The sequence below is a fragment of the Seriola dumerili genome, unplaced genomic scaffold, assembly GCF_002260705.1.
Source record: "Seriola dumerili isolate Sdu_G_001 unplaced genomic scaffold, Sdu_1.0 BDQW01000044.1, whole genome shotgun sequence".
NCBI lineage: Eukaryota > Metazoa > Chordata > Actinopteri > Carangiformes > Carangidae > Seriola > Seriola dumerili.
In genome coordinates, this window is record NW_019174299.1 from 2716409 (window position 1) to 2737862 (window position 21454).

Consider the following 21454-nt stretch of genomic DNA (forward strand, 5'->3'; position numbering starts at 1 on the left):
CAGTAATCCATCCATGAGTGCACCTGACTTTATCTGCTGTCAGTGATTCCTGTAACATGATTGTTCAGGACATGTGGAGGTTATTTTTTATTTATCATGGCTCATGGGCTGCTTTCATGTGTTGCTTTGTGCATCTGTATGTAATTATTGTGGGTGGACTTGGTGTTAAAGTGTAGTCACTCAGCCTGCATAAAGGCTTTAGTGCACTTCCAGACAACAAACACCTCTGAGAAGCAGGTTTCTTCTTTATGTCAGCCACAACAGCAAGATTTTAGACTAGAATAAATGTGGGAAACACGCTGCCATAGCAATCTTTCCACACAATTCTAAATAAATTAGGAAATGATTTAGTTATGAAAAGAGAAACAGACCTAAATTCCTCACTAAGTAGTGATCTTTTTTAATTTTCCCTGTAATATTTGGTATGAAGAGTCTTTGTCCCACCTCCTGAAACAATCTGAAGTCCTGACAGGTTTGTCCACAGACAAAGCTAACATGGACAAAAACAATAAAGAATAATTTTCTTGACCTTTTTAGCTTTAATTATTCAAATCCAATAGAAAAATAGAGAAAAATAATGTTCCAGTATTCATACTATAGCAAATGATATGGTTCCTGCAACAGTTTATCTGACCCCAAATCAGCCTGTGAATACTGACACCTGGTGGACAGACACGTCCTTCATTTTCTCTACAGATCTCAAACTTTGGTTTTGTTTTGTAGATCATAACATCAAATAAAAGTATTTCCTCTGTGAAACTATCCACTGCTCACTTCTGCTTTTCATATATTCCCTTTTCTGTCCTAAACACCAATGGTTGTTTGAAGGTCCCGTTACCTCGTCTACCAGCTCAACACAGTGACTCAACAGCCAACTGAACCATACAGCAAAGGACACAAGAAAGTTGTGAAATATTTACATTTAAAAAAAAGCCTAACAGGCTAAAAAGGCTGCCCAACCAGCGAGCTAGCTGACTTACTCACCCCGACTGTATATAGGCTCAAATTAGGGTCGAAATGATTTTGAGCTTGTCAAGTAATCTTTACAAATACTACAACGCTTGTAAATCAATCCTTGTAAATGTGTAAACTAAATATGCATGAGAAATTCAACTTGAGAGATTTGTATTTGTTAAAAAAAGAGACTGAATCTAAACTGAACAAACGATCAGTGATGAGGTTAAACAAAGAAAGAAGAAATGCTTCTGTGGATGTCTGTGTACAGATACAGAGCAGAAAACTGTAAAACTCAGCATGACGCAACATTCCCAGTGTGTGACACTGACAAGTACAAATTTTGACACTTGTAACAGCAGTGTGACACACTGTGTGGAAACTTTTGAGCGAGTTTTGCACAGTTTTCTACTCTGTATCAGTACACCGATGTTGACAAAACCATTTCTTCCTTTACAGTGTCTTAGTATAACCTCAACACTGACCATTTGTTCATATGTTTGATTCACAGTCTCTTATAAACAAATACAAATCTCTTTGACACAAGCACATTTTTTTCACAAGCAGAAACTTCTCATGCAGATTTATTTTACAGGTTTACAAGGGTTGATTTACAACTACAAGCTTTGGAATTATTTGTGAACATCACTAGACAAGCTCAAAACCATTTCGACCCTAATTTAAGCCTATATTGGTATGGTGTGTAATCATGTGCATGACTTACCATTTTCTTGTTGGTTGTGGAGGACCATAAGGTGTGGTACTGGCCTGAGTTGGATTCTGGCATCCCTATGAAAACACATAATGGTTATCATATTAAATAAAAGGATTTTCCATTGCAGGGCAAACAAGGACATTTTAAGCAACTCTTCTTTTGACTATGAAATGTTTTTGAAGCAATTTAGGGTCTTAAGAACATAAAGGATTTATTAATGATCTATTTAAACCTCATTTTTTAAGTATTAATGTGGTGACAAAGCTTTATATAAGGTTCGTGTTGTGTTTCTGCAGACTGTCCTGTGCCCTGAGGGTGGTTGCGCAGCTGAAGGTCGCACTCAGGGCAACAGTGCTACTCGGCTGTAATACCTCGGAGGAGCACTCAGACTCCTGGAGGCAAAGAGCAATCCAGTACCTTGGTGTCTACGAGCAGTTCCTGGCCTTAAGGGGGCAGTTTACACCACTGCCCCAGATGCCCCGTCTACCGTCACCAGTCTGACTTCGGACAGTGTACTGCTATGATGTTCTGACACAGCTGGACGAGTGCAAGGCCAGGATCGCAGCCACCTTCTGATCCATCTTGAAGATGGATTCAACCAAGAATGCAAGTAAAGTTTATTATGTTCTTGCAGCTGCTTTAACACCACAGTTTCTGTGTGTGTGTGTGTGTGTGTGTGTGTGTGTGTGTGTGTGTGTGTGTGTGTGTGTGTGTGTGTGTGTGTGTGTGTGTGTGTGTGTTGAATTCACACACAAATGTCAACATTAACATTTGAAACCTTTCTCTGTCTCCCTCTCTCTGTCCAGATGAAGCAGAGGCTCGCTAGCTACTAGTACCATTCAATTATGTTACAGTGAGATATTTAGGGGCAGGTATTGCAGGGGTTTTTTTCTAGGTCAAGGGTCCAAAGAAAGTATTAGTAACATTAGAGAAGGCTTTTTTATAAGATGAAATGTAAGATTCAGCCCCCCTCCCCACCCAATAACTTTCACACTTTCCCTGCTTAACAGTGGTCTAAGGTAAAATGTCAGAAGCACTCTGGTTCAAAGCCACCGATATAAACACAAATCAACTTTATTTTGAACAGAAAAACATATAACTTAACCTTGCTTTTCCAAAGATCCAGTATTTATAACAAACTGTAGATCATTTTCATGCTATAATCATGCTTATTTGTATATAGGTTGACAGTTCCACAGGGTAGAAACTGTGGAAAAAAGACAGACTTTGATTTAGATGTTTTCTCCCTCACTGCATGTGTTAAATCCCAGGTGATACGTGATTATTTAAAAACTCATCGTTGTCAAATTGAAGAGGATACACTGGCTGATTAAACACACATCATCTAATGATTATCATTTGCAATACAGTTCTCACACCACAATATATACATATATATCAGAAAAATGATAACAGTTAATAAATAGAGGACAAAGAACACAGAGTCTATGATTTTAGCCAGTCTTTTGTAGCGTCCAGGCTTCCTCTTGTCTTTGTCTTGACTTCCAGCTTCCTGTCGAGCTGCCTTCACTTCCTCCAGGATTAGTCTCAGCAGGTTGTGGTCGCTCTGGCTGTTCAGAGGACCTGGATTCACCTGGCCTTTCTCTTCAACTTCAGCATGCTCTGTGTAGGAGAGGAGGAACATTACTCAGCAGAATCAGCTGATACGCCTTCAGTGTCTACTTGTAGGATCACCAATGCATCTGTATTGGGATGTGAATTGAAATGACAGTGTGTAAATATGAGATGTGTCTCTGGTAGTTTATGTTTTTTCAAAGTGGATATAAGCGCATGAGACAAACTGTTAACTGAGCATGCGGCTCTTCATTAGCTTAGCAACATATTTTAGCCTGCTCCACACATCCCATAATGCCCTTCATACACCAACCTGAGTCCTATTGGTCCATATACATAAAATTTCCTATTATAAAAACATATTATGTCAAATGATGATAACTCATTAATATAGTGCCCAACAATAATAACACATTTACACACTGTCAAACAATAGTACCACAGTAGTGATGAACCTGCAGAGAATTATCACCTGCATCTGCAGCTCCCCTCGGTTTTATGGAGCGTTATAAAAAGTTTCAGCTCATTGTTTATCTGTCTGGACCACCACAACTTTACTGTTCTACTTCACTCTCACTGCTTTCCTAGAGTTGTTTTCAGCTGCAGCAGGCAGCTACTTTCAGTAAAAAAAACACTGTTCACTACCTGCTCAGCAGCAAACAGCACAGACACAGTTAAAGTGGAGCATTTAGCAGCTAAACAGACAGATATTTCCCTCAGGGATTGGAAGAGACAAAATAACAGAGCTAAAAGAGAGGGAATATTGTACTTAAATTCATTAGGTAGCCAGAAACATGCCTGTGTATGAACGATAACGATGAACTACTGGATGTGTAAATAAGCAACTCAAGAGGGCCAAATAAAGGTTTAAAGCTGATTTCTTTATCAACAATGCTGATGCACTGTGAATGGAGTGTACTCTTCAGTTCCCGTCAGCTTTACAAAACTTACACATTCTGCTGGCTTCAGCTGTGGAGACTGGGGAAGTCACTGAAGTTCACTGAACTCACTGTCACGTTCATGAAACCAGTTTGAGACTACTTTTGCCTTGTGACAGTGCATTAAAGGGATGCACATGGTCAGCAACAATACTCAGATAGGCGGAGGCATTCAAACCATGATTGACTGGTATCCTGTTTGCATGGTTTGCTGTGGTACAATTGTCTGTCTTTTCCTCTTCTTCCTTTTTTGAGGATTTTACTTATTGTTCTTAATAAATAGCCTCTTATGGCAGCTGACCCAGGCTGACTGTTGGGGCCCCTGTGTTTCTGGTAGTTCTGGGTATTTAACACTATACTCAGAGACATAGAGTATCTTTACTTACCCTGGTGATAATCGGCTTCCAGCTGAATTTCCACTTGGGTTTTAACAGAGCTTTGAGCCTTCTTACCACAATAATCATCAAGCTCCATTAGGAAGCTCACCAGCATGGCCTCCAGGACGCTTATCCCCACCAAAGTGAAAATCGTAACACAGTATCTGGCTGGAATAAACGTGCAGTGGTCAGTGTAATATCGTTGACACCATTAAAGAAGATACTGAACACTATCACTCTTAAATCTCTGGTCTGAGGCTTGTGTGGCGACTCACCGATTATTGGCAGGTTGACTTCAGTGGAGGGCAACATGTCCCGGAGGATCAGCAGTAAGACAGAGATGGACAGGAGTATAGTCATTTTGAAGCTCAGCTTTTCACCTCTGGCCTCATTGATGAAAAAAGAGGCCAGATCCAGGACCAGAAAATACACCAGGGGAATGATTAAATTTATCACATAAAGCATTGGCTTCCTAATGATTTTGATCTGAAAAAAATGTAATTATTGAATTAATTAATTAGAAACAAACACACTTGGAGAGAGGGGAAAGAATTTTTATCAAATTTCATTATATGGATTTTCTTACCATGTATACAAGTTTGCTTTGACTTTTAATATCTTTGGTAGGAGTATAATTAAAAACCTCAATGGTTTTAAGTTGCCATTCTCCATGTGTAATCATGAGCCGCTCAGAGATTGAAGTAAGAGTTGTGTCACTCGTTGTTGTTGCTAGTTTTAAAGTTTCCCCTGCGAACATAATCAAAATTAAATAATTACATTAATTATACAACATGGTAATTCCGTATGTAAAAATATTAAGGTAGTAGCCTGTAGTTCATCTGGTGCAATGTACCATTATAGTTCATAGATGTAAATGTGATGGCACAGTGTTGAATATCAAAGGGGAACAGGAAGAGATTCATCTGACAGGTGAAGGTCAGCCGCTGTATTCTGTTCGCGAACACAAAACCGCTGGGAATCAAAGTGATAAGTGGACTGTTGTGAATGCTCCCAGAATCAGAGGCACTGAAGGAACAGGGAGAAATTAAAAGTTAAACGGTAACATTCTTCTCTCCATTATATTTCAGTGAATGGATGAATGTACTTGCTTGTCTACAAAGTGAGTCACACCACTGAGGCTTAATCAGTGTACTTTTTTTAGATTTCATTCCAAATTTAAAGCAAAAATGTTGGTGTTTTTTCTCTCCTGTACATTGAAAAATGTGTTTATTTTACCAGTGGAAGTTTTGTTCAAGAAAATGTGTAATGATTTATTTCACAGGGCTGTTATTCCCTGATCATTTCTAAAATGCTTCCTGGAAAGAGCCATGTAGTTTGGTGCTTAATTACAGGACAAATAGGGATAAAGTCATTACTTTAGTTAGTACAGGTGTGTTGACATTATTATGGGCCAGCTGTGGCTCAGGAGGTTGGGCGGATCAACTGTTTTCTCAAGTCTACCTTCTCTGTGTGTGTAGGGTGATGCTGGCTCAAGATCTCTTTGGCTTTGATTATGCTTGTGTCAGCTTTTGCTTTAACATTTTACTCTTCATAATATATGTTTAATATGCTGTTATGAAAAGGAAGACTGTACTCTCTATGTCAACATTTGTGTAAATAATGCAGGATATAAAAAAAACATAAAAGAATCTGAGTGGATCCTATTTTAGTTCTTCTGTTTTTCTTTACAGTGGTTTGGTGTAAATTGTATCTCTGGTTCAGTTCATTAAATGTATTCAAGACAGGCTGTGAGCCCTGCTTTCCTGAGCCTTAGACCAAACCCACAACCTGCAGGTATGTAATGGCTGGTACATACTCCTCTTGGATGGTTACATCTGGGATCCACAGCCTTGATCTTGGAATGGTCAGCATGTCTATCCCACAAAAGTCTGATGAATTCCACGTAAGGAATTCATTTTGCCATTGCTGGGAAAAGAACAAAAATAAACATTGCTGATTGTGAGATTCAAAGAGCCATGACAATAAATTTAAAGCCAAGCAATGTCGCTGAAGTTGATATATCTGGTGATTACAGACCACTGATGTGAAAATGCAGTTACATTCTTTGGCACCTTGATGTGCCTTTCCTGTCAGTCCAGAGTCTTACCATGTGGAACCAGATGTGACTGGTGACGGTTTGAGACTTCTCATCCTGCAGACAATCAGCAGCACTGTGGTGAGCACTCATGGCATTCGCAACAAAAATAGCATGTTTAAGTGAAAAACTCGATTCATCCGACTCAGAAAAACATGTATTTATGCAGATAGTTTTGCCTTCATTTCCCCCGGTTTGAAGATATCTGACCCAGACCATTAACTTAAGTGAAAATAACAATCTCACAATGTATAAAAATCTGCCATAATATAATCATAAAAGTTCAGCGTTTAGTTCCTGTTAGATTTGTTGGGGGACAATAAGTGCATGGGGTATGGTGACCTTGTGTAAATCCCAGCAATCCCAGGTGGAGGAAGTTTTCAGGTCCTTCACTCAAGTAAAAGTATCAATACCACTATGTAAAAATACTCCATTTGTAAACGGTGCATTTAAAATCATACTTAAGTTAAAGTACAGAACTGTTATCAGCTCTCTCTCATTACTGTAGTTGGGAGTAGAAATATAAAGTAGGAATAAATTGAAATACAAGTACATCAAAAGTAAAAAAAAAAAAAAATAGATACACTCATAAAAGCAATGCACTCAAAAAAGAAACTTACCACTTCTAAAATGCCATACAACAGCATGTCCAGGTGAACGAGGGTTGGTGTAGTCCAGTTTTTGACAGGTCGAGTGATTTCTAGAACATTGTTTGTTGAAGTCAGGTTTAAATAATTCAGGAGACCTACGTATGAGCAGTCTGAAGTCTGACTGCTCGAAATACCTTCAGGGAAGGAGGAAAAAAACCCTTTAGAGACCAGGAAAACGCAACCCTCAGAAACTGATACAACACAAAACCTACACATCTTCATTCTAACATTTCTAAATCCCAATTACTGTGTTTTATGTCTTAATAAAAAAAAGTATTTTAAGTTTAATTTAACAACTCACCAATTAAAGCAAGAAAAGTGAGAGTCCGCAGAGCTGACATGGCTATTTGCCTTCAGCTTCTGAGGGAAACCTTTCAAACTGCAAAACACTTATATAAACTGTAGGACAATACAACAATTATGTGTAGAACATCAATAGATCTAATTAACTGGACTGTCAAAGTGGAAAATAGCTTCTCTTTGTTCCTGTGGCCTGTTGTTTGGGGATATAACACAAATCACCCGTATATTTCTATTGTGGAGCTGCAGCTGAAGCTCAAAAGTCAACACGAGGAGATCTCGGTGTATATCAGTTGGGAGTGAGGGTTTTTCAGTGCACACACATGCTTACGATGTCTGTGGTCAAGAAAAAAACAGGCATGAGACAGGCTGAAATTTAAAAATCTTAAAATGCACAAAAAAGAAGTGAACAGCAACATTTCGGCTGCATGTTTCAGTATCTAAATACCAAAAGTCTCCTGTGTCTAAAGGTTTACAACAGTCAGATAAAAAAAAAAAAAACACATTTTCCTTGTAAAAAAAAAAAAAAACAATAGAACAATCAATATACCACTAATATCATCCAAGTGGCAGTTACAGACATTGCAAAATTTGCAATTCCATGACAACTGCACACAGAAAGAAAGAAAACTCCATTGATTATTTTCACACAATAGGTGTAGAGGACATGACATTTACAGATTCCACTATGTAAACAAATTTGTTTCCCCAACCACTGAGTGAGAGACTCCCAGTCTCAAGAAGATTGGCAGCAGAGGAATTTTCCAACATGACAACGATGTCAGAGACACTGCAAATATCACATAAGAACTTTTAAAGAATACCTAGAATTACTGCCTCACGGTGGTATGCCTCCGCCACTCAGACTAGTTTCAGATTACATCCTTGTTTTTCCACAGTCATATGAAATATTAATAATTTGTGTGTTTGTCATCATTTCTGTTTGAAATCTTGAGTAATGGTCAAATTTGAAGGGATTCCCTTGAGGAGTTCTCGAGATATTGCGTTCACAAGGCCAAAATCATGTTTTATGAGGTCACACTGACCTTGACCTTCAACCACCAAAGTCTAATGAGTTCGTCCTTGAGTCGAAGTGGACATTTGTGCCAAATTTGAAGAAGTTCCTTCATATTTTAAAGTGGAAGGTAGAGCAGTCTGTTGGGCCCGAAGATAAAGAAAAAAAACTTTTCTCTATCGACTCTGTGTCAAAAGTGTAAACAAAGCAAACACTGTTATTTTCGTCACTGTTCCATTATGCAATTTGCAAATTTCCAACTTTTGGCATCGCCAAGTGGCAGCAAAAAAAACCCAACATATTTGCAGACGGCAATGCACACCCCTACCCATGCCAAAGATCCGACCTGGGGACCAAAGCTTTGGCACTAAAACCACACACACTAAATCAGACACGCAAAAGAAATTTGCATTTTTACATATCGTCTCAATAGATGCAGATTTATTGAAAAGTCCTGGATACATGTAGGTGAATGTTTTACATTAGAGAGCAGTGAGGTCTCAGGGGTACACATCTTTTGGCAGCTGGAAGTCTTTGAAGGTGTAGAAGGAGATGTCTCCATGGTCCACCACAGCAATGACCACTGGGACGTCTCCGCTCTGGGAGGCCAGCAGCTTGATAGCTCGAAGGTCAGGCACGGGATCATTGAAACTGAAACACAGGAGTGAGGGAATCAAACTATGTTGGCAGTTTCTAAGGACACACAGGTCAACATAACTCAAATTCAAATTCACAATCTTTAACAATTAATCACTTAGTTGAAACACAGCGTTAAAAAGTTTTGATGCGTATTTGTAAGTATTTTCTGCCATTTTACAGACTATATGATCAATAAATAATCAACTTAATTTAGGTAATTGCAGTCTTATCACAATCACCAAAAGACAGATCCATTCATATCCAGTCACTGTGAGATTTATGTCATTCAACTGAAATGCCTGTTGTTTCCTGTAAACCAATCTTGAGTAAACATGGCCTCAGGCAGATTGTGCGATTGCTTACCTGCACACACACATGCGGGAGTAAGGTTTCCCGGGGTTACTCTTTTTGAAGTCAGCCACCGAATCAGGTTGGTAAACATTGAAGCAAATCTTCCACTCATCCGATCCTTTTAACCTGAGCACACAAAGCACAAGGTCATCAGTATGCGCTCTCCACCACAGTACAATACATCAACCCCGGTGTACGAGAACACAATGAGGCAGCGACAAACACCAGAGCCGCAGCATCTCGCTGCTTTGTTTCAGAGTCTTTATGGGTTTGCAGAGGTCACAGATTGTGGCAAGCTCAGTTCACAGAAAGTACAAATTCTGATTTATCTTCCTTCACAGGTGAGTGAGAGCTGATGTCTATTAATCACAATGATCAGACAGTAGCTGCATGAGATCAACCTTTTAATACCAATCTGGCCTACATAATGATATGCTACAATAACTCATTAATACATTTCAGGTCTCAGATTGAAATGTGACAATAACTAAACTGAACTACAATAACTACAAAATCTTGCATCATTCTCTAGAATAATTTTGGCTGAACCAACATACACCTGATGGATCTGAATCTGATGTGGCTCTGACACTGATTCATAAACAGAAACATGTTTTTCAGCCCAGCAGCAACATACTGTGATCTGTGAGAAGGCGTCAGGCTGTAAACAGGAGTAGTACAGATGGGTCAGACCCAGAGTTTTATTTAAAGTATTTATTTATCAGTCCATTTTTAATTTATTCTCCCCTTTTTTATTTATTTATTAAGTTTTATTTTATTTTGGTTTGATTTGTTCATTTATTTCTCCATTTTCAATTCCTCCTTTATCTTTGCTGTCATTGCCTTCCTCTTACTGTCTCCTGACTGACCTGGTATCTGGTAAGGCTAAAGGGTAATAAAAGGAAACAGAAACAAGTGATACCTGGACGCTCCCTCGAGCAAATTTGTAGATTTGATCACACTGATTTTATCCAACAGTTCCCCTGGAGCAAAAAAAACAAATATCAGTGACTTCAAATTAGACGCAAGTGATGTAGATTAACTTTGAATTGACTTTACAGTCTAGGTCCATGTGATCTCACCAGTGGGGATCAGTTGTCTTGGGTCATGTAATGGAGTGACTTCTCTGTTCCACAGGTGTGCTGGTCGACCTTTACGTCTCCCCTGCCGCCTCGCCAGGAGCTCCTGATACTCTGCCCAGTTTCTGCACCGCTGAACCTTAAAGGAACTCCATAATGTAATAATCCCCCATAATGTGCCTTTTTTATATTGGTTAAAAATAAACATAATGATTTCCCAGATACAACTAGATTTGTGTGGAACATTTTGATGTTATGTTACAGTTGTTTAATATCTGCTGCTACAAACCTCTTTGTCTTTGTTGACGTCCCACCGACGCCTACGCTTGTCTTCTTCCCTCCTCTGCTCCTTTGAGGACAGCCTCACCTCCCGCAGGTTTATTCTCTGCCTCCAGGACGCAACGTCACAGACTCCCACAGCCAAAGCCCCGGGAAGCAGCGAGGGGTCTGGAGAGGCCAGGCGGCTGGAGAGCTGCCCCCTGGAGCCCAGGTCAGGGAAGGAGATGGAGCTGAAGTCCCAGCGGGAGGAACCAGAGGTTGGGCTATGATCTGACCCTTTACCCAAGTCCCTGAGAACATCTGTCGTCCACCAGGTCCTGCCGCCACCTTCATCTGTTGTACTTGTGGTGGCAGTCTGGACCTGTGCAGTCTCTGGAGAGGTTGTCAAGTGTGACTCAGGAGGCTTTTTGTTCTCCTCACCATCATGGTTGCCTTTATCCTCCTCCATTCTCTCAGTGGTGGACTCTTCTTGTGCTTCTGAATGACTACAGCAAGAACAACAAGTGTGTACCCCTTTGGTTTATGGGAAAATGTGTGTGTTTTACACTGACTAATGGTCGAAAACTTCACATCACATCAGTCATTTATTCTAACAAAATATGAATAAACTCAGCTGAATCAGATCACCAATGGAGCTGAAATCAAATTGCAACAAAGAAAATGAAGTGGTGTTCTGCATTTCAGAAGCATAGACCTGCCACTGCTAAGGGCTAATCAATGCTATTACTTAACTGCTTAATCAAGAAAATAGTCAACAGCTTGTTCTATTATTAGAAAATAATAGTTCTACCTTCTTTTGTCTTAATTGAACAGTGGCTGAACAATAAAATCTAGTTTTATCCTTGTATTCAATCTCTCAAATAAAATGGCTGGCAGTAAATACAGTGTACTATATAGTACAGAGGGAGTGGTTTTCTACAGGGCCTCTGTTTACCTGCATGTTGGGGTGGGGCTGGCGCTGCGCTTCCTCTTCAGTTGTCTCCCTGCTCTATCACGTGACTGAGGCAGGTTCAGCTGCCTCACGTATGGCGACGGCTCTGAACTGTAAGAGGCCAAAACACAACATCCGCATTCAGCAGATTTTTGAAACGTGGACCTCCACAGCAGCATCATCCAAAATACTAAAAGCTAAATAATTACAAATACAAATACAAAAATAATAAGTTGTGACTATGTGTATAAGAACAATTTGATTATGATTAATGATTATGTTATTATGTACACATAATAAGATAATAAGATGTGTTGTAGATTGATGGAAGGAAAACAACACTGCCGTCCCTAAGGATCAGTACTGAAAATTAATTCCCACATTGTTATGTTTTAATGTCTGCTTGTACTTATACATATCTGACTGGGACGTTAAGATTCTGTTACCTGGGATCAAACCTGTGCACCACGTAGCCAAGCCTCTTCAAATGCCCGAATACCTTTGTGATGAATGAGAATCATTAGACCAGTACAGCACTTTGTTCCTCATCCAGAATGTGTGTTGGACTAATAGTTGTACCTGATATTGCTGGAGCCTCACTGTGTTCGAGGACAGAAATCTCTCATAACCGTCCTGAATGGACAGCGGCAAGTCCTTATAAAACACCTGCAGGTTTCCCTGTTCACACATCGACACTCACAAACGTCAGAAATCAATAGTTTACAGATCACAAGACTCCTTAAGGGTTACTTAAATATTAAAGAATAAACACAAAGAGTGTTGTGTTCCAAGTCAGAGTGCCACACCCTGGCCAACAGGTTTAATCTGCCACTCACACATTCCATCAGGTAGAGAGCCTCTTCAGGGAGGAGATACTGTTTGCCATCGGCAGAAAAGCCCATCGTCTGCCAAAACTTTCCCTGTTTACAAAAATATATATAATGATTGTAAGACACATTATAATAATTTGACAAACATTTGATAATGAGGTGATAGGAGATGCAGTGCAGAGGTTGTCAGCTTGTCACAGGGTGTGTGTGTGACTGTAGTTTGTCTCATTTGGTGTGACACAGTACTCACAGCTGGAGACTGAAGCTCCACAGTCTGGTCACTTGGAATCCATGTGGCCCTCACTAGGTTTCCTCTAAAATCAAAACAGTGAACATATATCATATGTCAGTGCAGCACAACCTGACTCTTACTGTTTGCACAGACTTAACATCGACAGCAGGGTTGATGGGAGACTGAACCTTAACGTGCTGTAAAACCAAACAATGAGCTAAAAGAGGCAAAAAAGCTCAGTAAAGAGTTGTTGATAATTACCTATTCACTCTCAACTCATCACTACAAGCGACTCCTTTCACATCACATGCATTCATTTGACCCACTTTTACTATAAACCTAATGATTAGTGGAGCATGAAATATTTCCTATGCTCCAGCTACAGTGCTACTTCTCTTTTATTTTTTACAGTCTATTTGCAGAGATGTCAAAATCATAAGCTAATTCATCACAGTGCACATTTAGTCACTGTTATTTTTGTCAAAGTGTTAGGGGTTAGCAGCCGAAGATTTCAGAGCTGATTTAAAGCAGAACTGCAACATTATCATTGTTTGTCTTCAGAGCTCATGGGTCTTTGATAATTGACTTCAGGGTCTGGCAGAACACCCTTGAATGCATCACTAAGGAGAAATCAAAGAATAATACAACTAATATTTATCACTTGGGATGGATGGATAGAAGGATGGAACGCCTACTCACAGCCTCTCCACTCTCTCCTCTGATATGAGGCTCCAGTGTTCATTCAGGCTCTGCTCAAGCCGCTGTCTTTGCTCGTCTGAGTCATTGGGGAAGAAGTCCTTCTGTCCTCTGACTGGGATCTTGTGACTCCTGGACCGGGCTGCAAAAAGCTCAGACGGACTGGAATTTAAAGAAAGACGACAATGCTCAGCTCCAGACACTTGACATGTGCAAGACAACGCAAGCAATAAAAGTTCATTAACATTTGAATAAAGGCTATTTTTTAAATGTCTGTCTCTGGGGGTTGTACTTACTTGTTTTCACTTCAGAAATCAACAAAAGATGTAATTTGCTCAGGGGTGCCACAACTTTTGCACACATGTGTACATGGTGCACAAAAACTAAACCTTGCTCCACAGAGGAGACCTGTCTCATACCATCTAAAGGGTCTGGACAAAACAATGCCTGATACCAAAACCACAATTTCTGTTGTATGCTCTACTGGACAATTTTGTATCGTATGACTGGTGAAGTAGCCCAAAGCTGCATGTAATAGCTTGCAGTAGTGTGTATTTCCAGTGTCATAAAGAGTGAAACGGTCATGACTCATTGTCACAGGACATCGCCCAGTTATTCAACAAAACAGTCAACTGTATGATGCCCTGCTTATGAACCAAATATAGCGATCGTTGGGAACAACTTTTTAACAGCAAACTCTCAAATCCCCCACATGAGTGCATTTACTCCAGTTAATTCATTATTTTTGCGGTCTTTTCTCTCCTCTTTCCCCAAAACACACCAGCAGAGGACGACAGAGAGAAACTAGCGTAGAGACCCAATGGGTCATAAACCGTCTCGGTTAATTAATATCCACCATTTCACCTCTGGAGATAACCTAAGCTCCAGCTACACAGCTGTTTTACAAGTTTTTCACACCAATTTCAGTGATGTTTTCCCAGCACATGTTTGTAACACTACTCCATAACTTAGTTAACAGTTAGATGTACATGTCCCACCATGTGAACAGGGAAAACGTCAAAGAGCCCAGACAACAGAGAAAGGTGAGTAAAAGTGCCACCGAGCGAGAATGACAGAAGAGTTATTGCTGCCTGTCTTTATAATTATTGGGGTTTTTTGCCAATTTGGGCGACAACGCACCTTAATATTTCACTGAAGAACGTCCCCTCGGTGTCTGTCTTGTTTTGGTCCGCCATGATGACTACCAGTCTCCCCGCCGCAGCTCTCTGGGTCCTGATGCCCGTCAGGTTCAGTGATTAAAAGTAGTTACACTCATGGCCAGCAGAGGGTGCCAGTGCACAAAGAGCCCTTTGGATTTCTGTCCTGAAAGTGTTAAAAATTTACATTTCACTTAACTAACTTAGATCTACAACAATTAGTCAGTCAACAGAAAATTAATCTTTTTAATTAAATTAATTAAAGCTGCAACTATTTTAATAAGATATTAATTATTTCAGTCCTATTTCAATCAAAAAATCTCAGATTCACTGATTAAAGGACCAGTGTGTTGGAGTTAGTGGCATCTAGCAATGAGTTTGCAGATTGCAATCAACTGAATAATACCCCTCCCCTCACCCCCTTTCCCGTAGGAGACCCTACATTGGTCTTCAGGTAACATAAAAATACAAAAGGCCTGTTGTGTTTGGTTTTTCCGTTCTGGGCTACTGTAGAAACATGACAGGGCAGAATTGCGGAGCTCATGGACCCATTCACTATGTACAGTAGATATGACGTGCTCATTCTCGGCTAATGAAAACACAACAATTATTAGTTTCAAGTGATTATACATGAATGAAAACATAATTATGAATCTTATATTCAATTTCTGCTCATAGATGCCCCTAAATCCTGTAAACCAAATACTTTGGGGGTTTTGGATTGTTGTTTGAATAATTATGTTTATTAATAATTATTGTAATGTCATGAAGAAATAATAATGAAAATTATCCTAAACTACATTCACATTTTCTCTGGAATAAACATAGAAAACTATCACATTATATTAACCACCAGTGCAATTCACTGTGATGTCCAAAAGGCTTTTCATCAGACATTTTTCATGATTATTCCTTGTTGTTTTCAATGATGAGAACTGGGATGGCTTGTTTTTGAATCATGTTAATGAATTTGAATTACTCTGACATAATGCAATGCCAAATGGGCTTCCCAAAACTCAATTAAAGTTTTTCCTTTTTTTCTCTTTTTTTTTTCAAAAACTTTAAAAAAAAAATGTAGGTTTTTGTTCAATTGATCCTTGCCTATTATGAGATCATTTGTTTTAGCTAGTAGTAGACACAGTGCTTCCTATAGGTCTGAGCAAACAGTGTCAAAAATCAATTCCTCAATTCCACATTATGGTTTTGTAAAACTTTCTCTGACAATCGGCAATTGTGGTCACCATTGTTTTTGCTGTTATGAAAAGAAACAACTATAACATATCGTTGCACACAGCAGTTTCCATGATGTCTGTTTTCTTCAAACTACAAAAAATAAAAGTCTTACAGTTTTAACTCTCAAGCAATGCATGCTGGGATGCTAGTTTTGTTTCTTTCAAATCTTCATTCAAAACTTCATTCAATATAATAGGAGCATTTCATGTCATTGTTTTAATTTTATGTAATGTAAAAATGCCAATAAATAATATTGACAAAAAAAAACTTAATTCAACTTATGATTTAAAGTCAAAAGTTAGAACAATAATAAAATTCTGAATGAAATAACCTGAAATTATAATTGACTTGAAATAACAAAATTTACATATTTACATTAACAAGCAAAGATGAGTTGATTGAATATGATTAAATTCCTGTAGGACTTTTACAGTGTATGCGCTTTGATATCGACTGTATGAATGAGGAAATGAAGCATTGTGTCAGACAGCTTCTTCAGGCTTGACCGGAGGGGAGAGACACTTAGGGTTTGTTGAAGAAAACCTTGTCAAGTGAGCAGGTTAGATTCACAGAGCAAATTACTGACTCAGAGTTCAGAGTTCAAATCATCTAACTGAAAACACGGTAAAGACCCACCTGCATAAATACCAGGTCAGTTTGTCTACCCTCTGAACTGGGTTAAGGTCCAATCTTGTCTAAACAGCCACAATCAATTCACATCAAGTCTGTACATAAGAAAGATTTGATTATGATTAATGATTATCTTATTATGTGCACATCAGTGTGTTGTAACAGGAAGTAGTTTGGGGGCTCATAATATAAAAAAAACCCTGTTTAGATTGATTATAGCAGGACCTTCCCAGCAGCACGGTAGGTATACAGCTTCATTCTATTTATATATCATTACATAATCTTTCACACACATAAAAAGTACTGAAACTGCATATAGATTAAAGTGACAATAGAGAATTTTTGTTTTAACTTTGTTATGATAAGTTAAAACAAAAATAGTTTCTTGCTTTTGACAGTAGGTAGGCTGATAGCAGAGGCCATGTTGCTAACGCTAACACTAGTAGCCGGCAACAAATGATTAAAATTGCTATTGGTTTGGGTTAGAGGTTAGGTTAGGTTTAGCATTGACCCACTCGGGTAATGACACAGTGCCACCATCATTACTACCACTTGGGGGCAAGAAAAGTTCTTTATTGCCACTTCAAAAAAGCTTGATGCATGAATAAGTGGAATGAGTTAATGCATAAATTGTCTCTCTTTCTGCAGGTTTGACAAAATGAGATTTTCAGCCGTTCTTTTTCTCGTTGCCATCTCCACGGTGTTGGCCGGTAACTGAATACCTTTCCTATAGGTGTCTTTATGTGCATATCTGTGCATGCGCACAAGTATACAGTTAACATTTTATTTTGAATATAAGGGTATTGTTCTGCAAAGCAAAAGGTGAATAAACTCATTAGAGCTACATGATGAATGAGTTGATAAACAGAAAATTAATCAGCAACTATTTCTTTTATAGCTGATGAATCATTTAAATATGTTTTTCAAGCAGTAAACTGTATATCTTTGGATTTTGGACTTTTGTTTGGACAAACAAAGACATTACCATGGGGTCTTGTAATAGGATTTTTTTTGTAACTCTTGACAAACCTCTTGTCTCTTAGGGAGTACAACCACAAAGACCTTGGTGTTTCCCACTGAGACGAGTACCAGTTTTGTTGAGATGGTCCCTCTGAAGCCCTTGAGCCTGAGGGCCTTCACCCTGTGCATGCGTGTGGCCACGGAGCTCAGTGGGGAGCGAGAGATCATTCTGTTTGCCTACCGGACTGCAGACTATGATGAGCTGAATGTGTGGCGTGAACTGGACGGCAGGTACACTGTAAATGATCATCACTTTGAAGGCCAACAACACAGATGCTGATATTCTGGATTTAAGATAGTATTAAAGATTAAGATGTTATATTTGGGAACCATATTCTTTTAGATTTAACTATTTTCATGAAAAAAAATATTGTTCATTTATTTATGTATTAGTATATCAAATAGAAGTTTACGTTATCACACAATCAAGGTAATGTTAAAGGAAAATAACTGGCACCTACCAGGCTCCATATTTCCTCTGATGTATTTTTATTTTATATATATTAAACCCAATGAAACTCTGTTTTAAAAGATGCATACCACTGATTTTTATATCTGTGTTTAGATTGTCCTTCTACCTGGCTGGAGAGGGTGTTCTCTTCTCAGTCCCTGAGCTCGGATCCCTAGAGACCCACCTTTGTTTCACCTGGGATTCCACTTCAGGTGCGGCTGCCTTATTTATGAATGGGAGGAAAAGCTTGACCAAAATTTACAAGAAGGGTCACTCTGTCAGATCCAACGGCAAGGTTCTGATTGGACAAGATCCAGATAGCTACTTGGGGGATTTTGACGCCAAACAGAGTTTTGTTGGGGAGATCTGTGACATTAATATGTGGGACTCTGTCCTCTCAGCCAGCACCATCCAAGATATGTACTCCGGGAAGACAGTGTCAAGAGGAAATGTTTTTGACTGGGAAACCGCACAGCTCAATGTTAATGGAGAGGTAGAGGTTATTACTCGTGAGCTGTAGATTTAATGCTCCCACACGAATATGGCGGATTAATGTAGGGAATGTAGCCACATTACACCTGTATGACATTTATGAAGAAGATGATTTCTTGATCAAATGTAAGTCAATGCAATTAATGATAAATACTAATTTCTTACTTCAAATTAGGGTCCTGCTGTAATTATTTTCAGTCCAATAAAAATGTATTGACAATGCCTGTTGTGGTGGAATGTATTACATGATAATGTCGCCTGCACAGATTTCCAGCTTTATCTCAATGTGTGGTCCATATAGTGACTCTCACAACAGTAGAGCTAACATTATCCTTGAAAACCACAAGAAAAAAATCACATCCATAAAAGTCAAAACTGGACTTCCAATCAAGCAAAGTGCAACTACCCCAGTGGCCCCAGAACTCCAGGTCCCGCAGAAGCTAAATCCTCACTGAGTGTTAGCAAGTCTGTAAAAAAAACCTGTGCAGTCTCTGGAGAGGTTGTCAAGTGTGACTCAGGAGGCTTTTTGTTCTCCTCACCATCATGGTTGCCTTTATCCTCCTCCATTCTCTCAGTGGTGGACTCTTCTTGTGCTTCTGAATGACTACAGCAAGAACAACAAGTGTGTACCCCTTTAGTTTATGGGAAAATGTGTGTGTTTTACACTGACTAATGGTCGAAAACTTCACATCACATCAGTCATTTATTCTAACAAAATATGAATAAACTCAGCTGAATCAGATCACCAATGGAGCTGAAATCAAATTGCAACAAAGAAAATGAAGTGGTTTTCTGCATTTCAGAAGCATAGACCTGCCACTGCTAAGGGCTAATCAATGCTATTACTTAACTGCTTAATCAAGAAAATAGTCAACAGCTTGTTCTATTATTAGAAAATAATAGTTCTACCTTCTTTTGTCTTAATTGAACAGTGGCTGAACAATAAAATCTAGTTTTATCCTTGTATTCAATCTCTCAAATAAAATGGCTGGCAGTAAATACAGTGTACTATATAGTACAGAGGGAGTGGTTTTCTAATCAATGCTATTACTTAACTGCTTAATCAAGAAAATAGTCAACAGCTTGTTCTATTATTAGAAAATAATAGTTCTACCTTCTTTTGTCTTAATTGAACAGTGGCTGAACAATAAAATCTAGTTTTATCCTTGTATTCAATCTCTCAAATAAAATGGCTGGCAGTAAATACAGTGTACTATATAGTACAGAGGGAGTGGTTTTCTACAGGGCCTCTGTTTACCTGCATGTTGGGGTGGGGCTGGCGCTGCGCTTCCTCTTCAGTTGTCTCCCTGCTCTATCACGTGACTGAGGCAGGTTCAGCTGCCTCACGTATGGCGACGGCTCTGAACTGTAAGAGGCCAAAACACAACATCCGCATTCAGCAGATTTTTGAAACGTGGACCTCCACAGCAGCATCATCTAAAATACTAAAAGCTAAATAATGTTGTACATATCACTTTTATATCAAAACATTTCTCAAAACCAAATAATGAATCAGGTGACTTTTGAACACTGGAAATAAATCATGTACATCACATCCACATAGCCCCCGTGGCACTCAAATTTTCCCTGGAATTTTCTAGTTTCAACACTACAATTAGCGTGATATATCGCATTTACCGTTTTCTAGCGGCCAAGCGTGACCTCTCCATGCACCCATACTTGTGTGTGTATGTGTGTGTGCACATGTGGTGCGACTGCATGCGAGAGAGACGGCAGTTTTTCCTTTTTTTTTTTTTTTTTTTTTTTTACTGTGAAAGACTGTGGCGGGCCCAAACCGAGAGTGGCGGCTGAAACACTGCTACAGGCCAGGGACCACAATGCGTCCATCTCAGTCTCAAAAATTAAAAACCTGATGAAGTCTGTTTAACAGCCACATTTCTCCACATATTCTACAAGGTGCAGTCTAAAGATGTGGCAATGTTGCTCAAGGTGAAGTACCAGAATACCAAGAAGTACATCCGATTGCTGTCGGGGTTCACCTTTTTGGATTTCATTGCTCAAGGTGAGTAGCCATCTCAAAGTTGCCTTCAACAACAAATAAACACAAGGATTTATGTATTTAGGATGGCTATTTTGGTTTTGCAATTTGGGTATCAATTTTACATCTGTTTTCAATGGTTATCTTACAGTAAATACAAGTTGGGCTTCCTGATGCTACCGAACTTGATGCTTTGATGAAACGAAACAACACATTAGTCGAGGAAAGACATCTTTTCTGAATGATAGAGGCCAGTCCGGATTTATGCTGACAGTACGTGACAGAATTCCTGATGCAGGTAGATACATTTCTCTGTCATCCATAAATCATTGATATTGGTTAAATCAGATTTTGGTTAAGTCATCATCAGTAAAAAGTGGGGAGTGTCTTACTTTATTCATTGGAACTGATCATTAACCAATTAGGTAAAGGAACTCTGGCATAAGTCTATAAATCTTTCATGTCTTGAACATAGCTGTGTTTTAAAGTTTAAGTGTTGCTTTATAATCTAACTGTATTTCTTATCTTATCATATTTGAAAGTGTAGTTATTTTTGTGTAACCTGATCTCTGATCAAATGAAATCTATTAACCCTAACTACCCAGCTCAGACACTGGAGGAAAACATCATTCTTGAGATACAGCTTGATCCTGGTCCAAGTCCAACAACACAAGATGGAATTTCAGAGGAAGGTGTTCTCAGTATAAAATAGTTGTAATCAATGTTCAAGGTTTTTCTGCTTCACAAATATCATTTGAGATGTCATGTCTCTGCCTTGGTACTATAACAAATTACATTATAAAAAATTATATTTTA

The 21454-nt window shown here is 38.9% G+C and overlaps 3 protein-coding genes across 5 annotated transcripts in view; 1 reads left to right on the forward strand and 2 right to left on the reverse strand.

The window, feature by feature from the left end:
- Positions 1 to 2725: 2725 nt before the first annotated feature.
- Positions 2726 to 7645, reverse strand: LOC111217716 (5-hydroxytryptamine receptor 3A-like). The gene is made up of 9 exons (XM_022739701.1): positions 7606 to 7645; positions 7275 to 7438; positions 6667 to 6711; positions 6376 to 6485; positions 5413 to 5585; positions 5146 to 5306; positions 4835 to 5045; positions 4569 to 4727; positions 2726 to 3292 (listed from the first exon to the last, which is right to left on the reverse strand). Exons 1-9 carry the CDS (start codon positions 7643 to 7645, stop codon positions 3015 to 3017), a joined length of 1341 nt encoding a protein of 446 aa, XP_022595422.1. The 3' UTR covers positions 2726 to 3014.
- A 1015-nt stretch (positions 7646 to 8660) lies between these two features.
- tsen54 (tRNA splicing endonuclease subunit 54) lies at positions 8661 to 14870 on the reverse strand. The gene is made up of 12 exons (XM_022739567.1): positions 14797 to 14870; positions 13660 to 13818; positions 12979 to 13042; positions 12735 to 12818; positions 12478 to 12576; positions 12345 to 12397; positions 11902 to 12009; positions 10978 to 11452; positions 10692 to 10827; positions 10532 to 10592; positions 9622 to 9735; positions 8661 to 9270 (listed from the first exon to the last, which is right to left on the reverse strand). The coding sequence occupies exons 1-12, from the start codon at positions 14850 to 14852 to the stop codon at positions 9120 to 9122; spliced, it is 1560 nt and encodes a 519-aa protein (XP_022595288.1). The 5' UTR covers positions 14853 to 14870; the 3' UTR covers positions 8661 to 9119.
- Positions 14871 to 16867: 1997 nt separating this feature from the next.
- The window catches only part of LOC111217615 (pentraxin fusion protein-like), a 7505-nt gene continuing 2918 nt past the window's right edge, over positions 16868 to 21454 (forward strand). The window contains exons 1-4 of one of the 3 annotated variants that reach the window (XM_022739569.1): positions 16868 to 16916; positions 17325 to 17386; positions 17720 to 17927; positions 18262 to 18705. In XM_022739569.1, coding sequence (XP_022595290.1) covers positions 17335 to 17386; positions 17720 to 17927; positions 18262 to 18667 — 666 coding nt within the window. In that variant the 5' untranslated portion in view covers positions 16868 to 16916; positions 17325 to 17334 and the 3' untranslated portion in view covers positions 18668 to 18705. Of the gene's footprint in view, positions 16921 to 17324; positions 17387 to 17719; positions 17928 to 18261; positions 18809 to 21454 lie in introns of those variants that run through there. The other 2 variants (XM_022739568.1, XM_022739570.1) reach the window with 2 other exon arrangements.